The sequence below is a fragment of the Myiozetetes cayanensis genome, unplaced genomic scaffold (genome assembly GCF_022539395.1).
Source record: "Myiozetetes cayanensis isolate MyiCay16 unplaced genomic scaffold, myiCay2020 scf41, whole genome shotgun sequence".
Taxonomy (NCBI): domain Eukaryota; kingdom Metazoa; phylum Chordata; class Aves; order Passeriformes; family Tyrannidae; genus Myiozetetes; species Myiozetetes cayanensis.
Window position 1 is genome coordinate 1,218,941 of NW_026087643.1, and position 8,569 is coordinate 1,227,509.

The following is an 8,569-nucleotide window of genomic DNA, read 5'->3' on the forward strand; positions in this document are numbered from 1 at the left end:
AGGTGGCTCCAAGCCCCGTCCTTGGAGCAACTTCCAGTGCCCTTTGCCCTCAAAGGCGAGTCTTCCCGGCAGGTCTCCAAGGATGTGCTCCCACCAGGACAAAGACCAGTGCCACCAGCTGGAGCGATCCTCCTGCCACGGCAGTGAAGGCTGTCACAGGAGCAGTGGATCTGGGTGCCATGGCAGCAGTGGTGGATCTGGATGCCACAGGAGCAGTGGATCCGGATGCCACGGGAGCAGTGGTGGATCTGGATGCCACAGGAGCGGTGGATCTGGATGCCACAGGAGCAGTGGATCCGGATGCCACGGGAGCAGTGGTGGATCTGGATGCCACAGGAGCAGTGGATCTGGATGCCACGGGAGCAGTGGTGGATCCTGCCACGGCAGCAGTGGTGGATCCTGCCACGGAAACCCCCAGGAGTGCCAGCAGCAAATCTACCAAGTATCCTCCAAGATGAAGTGATCGGACCTGCGCCATCCGTCACCTGCAGGTTGATCCACGGGCGTGTCCTCGGCCCTGTGCCCAGTTCAGACAGCTCTGCTTGTCTCCAGCAATTCCCAAAGCAAAATGTTTCCCTCCCCTTCCCCCTGGTGAGTCCTGGGACCTCTCCTGAGCTTTATGTGTGGGTGCTGAAATAAACTCTGCGTTCATGGCACAGTTTTGTCTCTGTATCGTCTGTGACTGCACAGAGCCAAAATCTGGAGTTTGGGAGGGGGTTTGGGCCACTCCAATTCAGAGTTTGGGAGGGTTTTTGAGCCACTCCAATTCAGACTTTGGGAGATATTTTGAGCCACTCCAAGTCAGACTTTGGGAGGGGTTTTGAGCCATTCCCATTCAGAGTTTGGGAGGGGTTTTTGAGCCATTCCAATTCAGAGTTTGGGAAGGGTTTTAAGCCATTCCAATTCAGAGTTTGAGAAGGGTTTTGAGCCATTCCCATTCAGAGTTTGGGAGGGGGTTTGAGCCATTTCAATTCAGAGTTTGGGAAGGGTTTTTGAGCCATTCCAATTCAGAGTTTGAGAAGGGTTTTGAGCCATTCCATTCAGAGTTTGAGAAGGGTTTTGAGCCATTCCAATTCAGAGTTTGGGAGATGTTTTTGAGCCACTCCAATTCAGAGTTTGAGAAGGGTTTTGAGCCATTCCAATTCAGAGTTTGACACTGCCATGGCCAGACAGGGGTTTGGGCACTGCCACAGCCCCACTTTTGGGGCTCCAGAGGAAAAGAAAGAGCCAATAAAGATTTTTAAACGCTGACAACTCTCCTCCACACCCCCTTCCCATACAACTGGAGACCCCAAAACCCCCCAGCAAGACCCCGAGGGCTGCCTTGCACAGCTCAGGGCTGGCTCTGGGCACAACCACGGGGCAGTCTCACCGACAAAGAACCCCATTTTTTTTAACCCTTTTGGCCCCAAAAGGCCACCCCTGGGGGTGGAGGCATCTCCACTTTGCTGGTGGCAAAACCTCCCAGCAAGCCTTTCTAGAAACCCTGTGCCCAGCCCTTGAGGAGCTCTGGGTCGAGTTGCACAACGCGCTGCCAGATTTCTTCTCGGCTTGTAATTAAAAAGGAATTGGGTAATTTATTGCCCTGGCAGTGGATGTCACCCCGATAAGATGGTTCTCGAGTGCGTCAGGAGGGATCAGAAATATCTGGCATTGCTGAAAAGGGTGCAGGCAGCAGCTCCCTCCCCGCTTTGGGATCCTTCGGGAAAAGCTCTTGGTGTTTGACTCTGGAATTTCCCACCCCCCTCCCCTCAAGTCAAACTTCATTTTCAAGGCACTTTGAGGTGGCCCAACCACAAAATCTAGAGGTGCCCAGGCCAGCTGGGTGCTCTTCATTAACAAACTCAACACGAGGAGCAGAACACAGCTCCAAAAATTACCTGGAGTCCTTTTTTTTCCCCTCCCCTCCCCCAAAGTTTTTCTGCTGCCAGAACAAAACACAATTAAACAGCCCGGGTACAGTTTGCCCTGACACTTGTTCCCGTTTGTGACAGCAATTTGGCAATACAAAAGAAGCATTTAGGTTGCTCACCTGGTTCTTTCACCCTGCCCTGTCCTCCCACCTCGCCAACAAAAAAAAAAACAACCAAAAAACCTCCCGTGTGTTTCGGGAGCTCCCGGATGTGTCAGGTGGTTTTTTGGGATGAGGGAATTGCTCAGGGCTTGCAGTGACTTCACAAAGAGTCAGGCACTTGGGTTCAAAGCAGTTTAAGAGAGGCAGGAGAGGCACCTCGGTGATGCCAGGTGTCAAAGATTTAGGTTTTAGATTTTTTAGATTTTTAGAATTTTTTAGATTTCCAGATTTAGGAAAGGTGGGATGAGGCTCCATCTCCCCAGGGATCGGCATAAAATCTTAACCAGCACGGAAAAAAGACCAATAAAAGGCAGGAGAAACGGCCCAAAAATGCCAGCTCCTTGGAGCATCTTGGCAGGAAGGGAAATATTTTCCACCCCTGACAAGACCCCTGCAGCTCCCCTGTTTGAGCTGGAAATCCTGAGCTGAGTTTGGTTTTTTTTTTCATTTGCTGCCTGTTGAATTACTGAACTTCCAGTTTAATTATTGAACTTCCAATTTAATTACTGAACTTCCAGTTGAATTACTGAACTTCCAGTTTAATTAACTGAAAGATCTGCCACGAGCAGCCACAGGAAAGGGCCAAACGAGCTCCGTGGTCCTAAACACAACTCCCAGCCCACGCAGAGAAAAGGCACAGGGAGTATCCCAAATTCCTGCCAGGGCTCAGCTCTCACTGCAAACATCCATCGGAATAGCACGCCGGGATTAACTCCCACCAGGAGCTGATTGGGGATCAGGGAATTCCCAAAAAAAGGATGTCCCTACGAGCTGGAGAAAGTCCCCTGAGGGGTCTGACAGATCCCCACCAGGGGGACACCACGGTGTGACAACCCCACCCGTGGGGTCGGAATAAAAACCTGGAATAAAACCAGCGGCACCGCTCCGGGAAATTACTCATGGGCTGAAGGCCAGCCACGTAATTATGCACCTTGCTAATAATCCTGGATGGCCACCCATCAGGGCAGGGCTTCTCCCTTCCAAAAATAAGGATTCCAGCTGCCTGTGGTCCTTCTGGTAGCAGCAGGAAACCTTTGACCGGCCAAAAAAACCAATAAATTTTAGGGGGGGGAGGATCTTCTGGTTCTCGTCATTGTGGTTTGGATGGTTCCAAGGGAAACGAGCCAACAGAGGGACCTGTCAAATCACACAACCCCGGAATCATTGAGGTTGGAAAAGCCCTCCAAGCCCATCCAGCCCACCCTGTGCCCACATCCCCAGCTTGTCACTCAGTGCCACTTCCTCGGGCACCTCCAGGGGTGGGGACTCCAAACCTCCCTGGGCAGCCCCTGCCAAGGCCTCACCACCCTTTCCAACCACAAATTCCTCCTCATGCCCAGCCTGACCCTCCCCTGGCACAGCTGGAGGATGTTCCCTCTCCTCCTGTCCCTGTTCCCTGGGAGCAGAGCCCGACCCCTCTCAGCTCCCCCCTCCTGTCAGGGAATTCCAGAGCCAGAAGGTGCCCCCTGAGCCTCCTTTTCTCCAGGATGAGCCCCCCAGCTCCCTCAGGAGTTTCTCCAACCCCTTTTCCTGCTACTCCAGCCCCATTCCCTTCTCTGACCACGCTCCATGTCCCTCTTGACCTGGGCACAACACTCAGGGTCCTCCCCCCCAGTGCCCAGCACAGAGGCAGATGCTGTTAAAAAAGAGTTTTCTCCTTTTTTTTAGCACCCCCTGTGCTTAGGGGAGTTCTGCAGGACTCCAGAACCTCAAGACCTTCCAGAAGGACGTTGTGATTAAAGCATGAGGCGTCATTTCCCCACACACACACGCACTTCACCAAACACAGAGTGTGATCAACACCCCAAACCAACCCGGTTCGTGGAGCTGTGGAAACCGGGGCCACCCACGCACGACTCCCCCACGGGGCAGAGCTGCCAATTAAATCTTCTGTGGCACAGGAAAGGCCACCTGCAAGAAGGAGGCAATCCCAGCGTGGATGGGGGTGAGTCACTCCCCGAGCCCGAGGAGTGGTGAGGCCAAAAGAAAAAAAAAAAAAAGAATTGACAAATTAATTGAATTAATTGAACGGGGGAGAGCTCAGAGAAAAGGGAGGGGCTTCCTCTCCAGGTGGGGTGTGCAGGGAGGGTATAAAAAGTGCTCCTGGTCCCCAGAAAGCCTCATTCCCACCTCGTGTCTTTGCTGTTTGAGCATCTCAGGTGAGAGCAGCGATTCTGGGGTGGGGGGAGTTCTGGGTTTGCTGGGGATGGGGGTGGGTTTGGACCCCCCACACCTGGGGCTGGGTTGGGGTTTGTTCTGAGGGTGGTGGGGAGAGGGGAGGTGGGTGAGGAGGGAGGGCAGGGGCTGCTGAAGGAGCAGGAGCAGAGATTTGGACTTGGAGGGAGACTCTGGGGTGGCTCCTCTTTGGAAAACCCAGCATGGCCTGGACTGGGCTTTGCTGGGACAATCCCAAGTTGGGGGCTGGGGGGGAAAAGAACCCAGTACAAGCTTTAAAACCAACTGTGGGATCCTGCCAAGACTGGATGGATGCACACACCCTCAGAAGGGCCATCTGATGGTTCCTGTGTGTCCCCCCACAGGTCCCCCCCCAGCGCAGGACGATGTGCTCCCGGCAGGAGAAGGACCAGTGCCACTCATACACCCGCCAGAGCAGCTCTGGGGGCTGCCACAGCTCTGGGGGCAGCTCTGGGGGCTGCCACAGCTCCAGGAGCAGCTCTGGGGGCTGCCACAGCTCTGGAGGTGGTGGCTGTCACAGCTCTGGGGGTGGTGGTGGCTGTCACAGCTCTGGAGGTGGTGGTGGCTGTCACAGCTCTGGAGGTGGTGGTGGCTGTCACAGCTCTGGAGGTGGTGGCTGCCACAGCTCTGGTGGCTCCAGCTGCCACGGGAAGCCCCAGATGCAGGTCCAGCAGCAGCAGCAGCAGCAGCAGCAGATACCCCAGATGCCCCAGCAGAAGATGAAGTGATGGGGGGATGTCCCACACGCCCCCAGCTCCAGCTGCAGAGGCCACGCCTGGACCGGCTCCCTCTCACCTTCCCAGCTCCTGGGGCTGCCAAAATCCCCCCTCCTGTGACCTCTCTGGAGCCCCCTGGGGAAGGGGCATCACTGGGGGTTCTCTGCTGCCTTCACCTGATGCCCCCCGAGGGCTGTGCCCAATAAAGTGTCACGTTCCCAAGACCTCTCTTGTGTGTTGGCCTTTCCTTGAACTCCTCATCCTCGTGTTTCCCTGAGCCCAGGAAGGGGTTTTGGAGCTGGGATGTGTTCACAGCTTTTGCTCAAAGGCTGCCAACCCCACTCCTCCCAAGGAAAACCCTCGGAGCGATGGCTCATCCCGAGTTTTGGGGTTCCTTTGGCTTTGCACGTCAAAAGAGACTTCTTTTCCCTGTAACCACAATAAAAAAAAGGAAAGGGGGGGGGGGGGTGATGGGACAAGGAGGGAGTGGGTTCAGAGTGAAAGAGGGAAAATTTTAGTTGGATATTGGGAAGAAATTCCTCCCTGTGAGGGTGGGGAGGCACAGGTTGCCCAGAGAAGCTGTGGCTGCTCCTGGATCCCTGGAAGTGTCCAAGGCCAGGTTGGAGCAACCTGGGCTTGCAGAAGGTGTCCCTACCCATGGCAGGGAGTGGAATGAGATGATCTTGAAGGTCCTTTCTCACCCAAACCATCCCAAAATTCTGAGACTCCACAGCTCCTAAAATCCTCTGGAAAAGCCAGAACCAGACTGCACCACAAGTCACAGAAACGCTTTTGCCCTCGAGTCCCTGGCAGGAATGTTGGGATGTCACATCCCAGTTGGGGGACACAGGGCAGGAACTGGGCCCCTGGTGCAGGCAGGGACCTGCCCCAGCACCCCCCTGGCCCCTGAGTGGGGTGTTTTCCCAGTTCCTCTCCCATTTACAGCCACAGCCACCGGGTTCTGGAGGGGATTCTGCGACCTCGGTGAGGATCAGCAGGGAAATCACCAGCTGGGTTTCGTGCTGGGTGAGCTGAGCCTGCAGGGTCGGGGCAGAGCTCTGCAATCTTCCCCGTCTGTGACCTCCCAGCAAGACCCACACCCCCTCCACCAGCAGGTGGGCAGTTCAAGCATCCCAAATTTGGAGATGGGAGCAGCTGGAGCGCCCCAAATCCTGGATGTGACGCCACATCCCTGGGAGGGGGGGGTTGCCATTGTCACCACAATCCCCCCTGATCAGGTTGGGACAGGTTTAAAGGTTATTTTTGGTGATCTCAGAGCTTTTCCCACCCAAAATCAGGACACAGCGAGCCCAGCTTGCCCAAAGCCCTCTGATGGCTCCCAGGAAAAGCAGGAAGGAGCCGAATTTTGGTGCCACCTGAGGTGCTGAGAGAGCAAGGAGATGAGTGGATGTGCCCTGACCTTTCAGCTCAAAACAGTCCAAGCCCTGCTCCCGTTCCCTCCTCCCCTGGACGCCTTCCAAGGCCTTTCTCTGGGGCAGCAATCGACGATCAGCAGGTGGAAATGGCCCGTCCTTGTCACCTCACTCACAGCCAGGCTTCCCAACACCCTCTCCTTGCTGCACTTTGGGGGGAATCCACGCTCTTTTAGGTCAAAGAGGGTTCTAGAAGCCCCCTGGTGACGATGTGAGACCCTTCTGCAGAGGAAAACCCAGCAGGACTTCACCTTCATCCCCCTGGGTTGTTCCCACGACGGACCATCCCACGGAGAAGGGAGAGAACCACTTTCCTCTGTGTTTCCCTGGCTTATTCCTGGCTTTATTTGGGATTAGGGATTAGCAGGGACTGGGCTCTGGCAGCAGAGCCTCGGGAGATGGGGCTGTTAATTAAACCCGAGCTTAATTTCACACAACAAACACCCCCCCACCCCCGATCAGACGAGGCTTTGGAAATCCAGGCACCCACGGGTTTCCCCATTAGAGGCAGGTGAGGCTGGCAATTAGAACGCTTATGTGGCACAGGAAACAGATAAAAAAAGGCATGATATCCATCACTGGTGAGTCAGGAGGGCGACGTAAACACAGGGCTGGGGAATGGGGTGATAAATTAATGGATCCCCCTGTGACAGGGACCTGGCTCATTTCCGGGAAAACCATCTGGGACCTGCTATAAAACTGCTCCCTGGCCCGGCATCTTCATTATCTCCTCCTGCTTTCCCCCCCTCCTTCAAGCTCAGGTAAGTCCAAGGCAGCAGCACGGGTGGGGTTTTTTTTTTTTCCTTCCTTTTTCCTGGGAATCATTTCCCGGCGAGGGAAGAGGAGTTTGGAGCGCCGGGATGGGGAAGGGTTGGGATGAAGAGGTGTGGGATGAAGGGAGGGAGGACAAGGACCTGTCTGATGGTTGGGTGCTGCACCCAAGGCATGGAATCCTCCGTCCTGGATGCAGGAAAACGCTCCAGATCCCTCCAGGGAGGCATCCCTGGGATCCTGGGCATGGGGACATCGGCGTGGTGGCACTGGGACAATGTGGGGAGGGAAGATGGGGGGACAATGGGCATGGTGGGATTGCAGCAGGGCCACCTGATGGTTCCTGTGTGTCCCCACAGGTCCCCCCCCAGCGCAGGACGATGTGCTCCCGGCAGGAGAAGGACCAGTGCCACTCATACACCCGCCAGAGCAGCTCTGGGGGCTGCCACAGCTCTGGAGGTGGTGGCTGTCACAGCTCTGGGGGCAGCTCTGGGGGCTGCCACAGCTCTGGGGGCAGCTCTGGGGGCTGTCACAGCTCTGGGGGTGGCTCTGGGGGCTGTCACAGCTCCAGGAGCAGCTCTGGGGGCTGTCACAGCTCCGGGGGTGGCTCTGGGGGCTGCCACAGCTCTGGGGGTGGTGGTGGCTGTCACAGCTCTGGAGGTGGTGGCTGTCACAGCTCTGGTGGCTCCAGCTGCCACGGGAAGCCCCAGGTGCAGGTCCAGCAGGTCCAGCAGCAGCAGATACCCCAGATGCCCCAGCAGAAGATGAACTGAGGGGCGGCCAAGCCCCCCCTGCCACCTCCCCAGGGCTGCCAAAGCCTCTCCCCTGGCCTCTGGAGCTCCCACGGGGGAAGGGAGCCCCACTGATCCCCCCTAAGGGCTGTGCTTTGCCCCCCTTGAGATGCCCAATAAAGTGTCACATTCCCAAGATCTCCCTCGTGTTGGCATTTCCTTGGGATGCCCAAATCCCGCCTTTATCCTGGTTTTCCAGAGGGGGAGGGAATTTGCAGCTGCATCAGCAACGCAGTTTGGGCAGAGCTGCTGGGCTGGGTGGGCCTGGCCGGGTTTTTTGGGGGGGATTGGGGGTGGGGTTTTAGGGGTGGCTTCTGTGGGAAGCTGCCAGAAGCTTCCCCCTCATCCGTGGGGGCGATTCCAGCTGCTCCAGGACGGACCTGATTCCGTGGGTGATAAATTCGGTTCCTTATCTCCCTGTTTTGGCCGTTTTGGTGCTCGGGGAGGGTTCCACCCCCCAGGGCAGTGACAGAGAGGCTTTGGTGTCCAGCCAGGAGCACAAAAACCCCTCCCCATCCCACGGCACGTCCTGCCTGGTCCCCACATCGGGGTGGTACCCCCAGACCCCCCTTTTCAACCCTGCCCCTT

General features: G+C 56.2%; 3 protein-coding genes across 3 annotated transcripts; all 3 read left to right on the plus strand.

Annotated features, from left to right (window-relative positions):
- The first annotated feature begins 82 nt into the window (after nucleotides 1-82).
- LOC126647975 (loricrin-like) lies at nucleotides 83-463 on the plus strand. The gene has a single exon (XM_050330594.1). It carries the CDS (start codon nucleotides 83-85, stop codon nucleotides 461-463), a length of 381 nt encoding a protein of 126 aa, XP_050186551.1.
- Nucleotides 464-4,635: 4,172 nt separating this feature from the next.
- Nucleotides 4,636-4,998, plus strand: LOC126647976 (loricrin-like). The gene has a single exon (XM_050330595.1). The coding sequence runs from the start codon at nucleotides 4,636-4,638 to the stop codon at nucleotides 4,996-4,998; it is 363 nt and encodes a 120-aa protein (XP_050186552.1).
- Nucleotides 4,999-7,570: 2,572 nt separating this feature from the next.
- Nucleotides 7,571-7,963, plus strand: LOC126647814 (keratin-associated protein 5-4-like). The gene is made up of 2 exons (XM_050330345.1): nucleotides 7,571-7,796; nucleotides 7,851-7,963. Exons 1-2 carry the CDS (start codon nucleotides 7,571-7,573, stop codon nucleotides 7,961-7,963), a joined length of 339 nt encoding a protein of 112 aa, XP_050186302.1.
- Nucleotides 7,964-8,569: the final 606 nt, after the last annotated feature.

Excerpts from the sequence above, each read along its gene's own strand:
- LOC126647975 (XM_050330594.1), top strand. The coding sequence starts at position 83 with ATGTGCTCCCACCAGGACAAAGACCAGTGCCACCAGCTGGAGCGATCC.
- LOC126647976 (XM_050330595.1), top strand. The coding sequence starts at position 4,636 with ATGTGCTCCCGGCAGGAGAAGGACCAGTGCCACTCATACACCCGCCAG.
- LOC126647814 (XM_050330345.1), top strand. The coding sequence starts at position 7,571 with ATGTGCTCCCGGCAGGAGAAGGACCAGTGCCACTCATACACCCGCCAG. Across the intron at positions 7,797-7,850 it reads CTGTCACAGCTCCGGGGGTG|GTGGTGGCTGTCACAGCTCT; the intron begins GCTCTGGGGGCT and ends ACAGCTCTGGAG.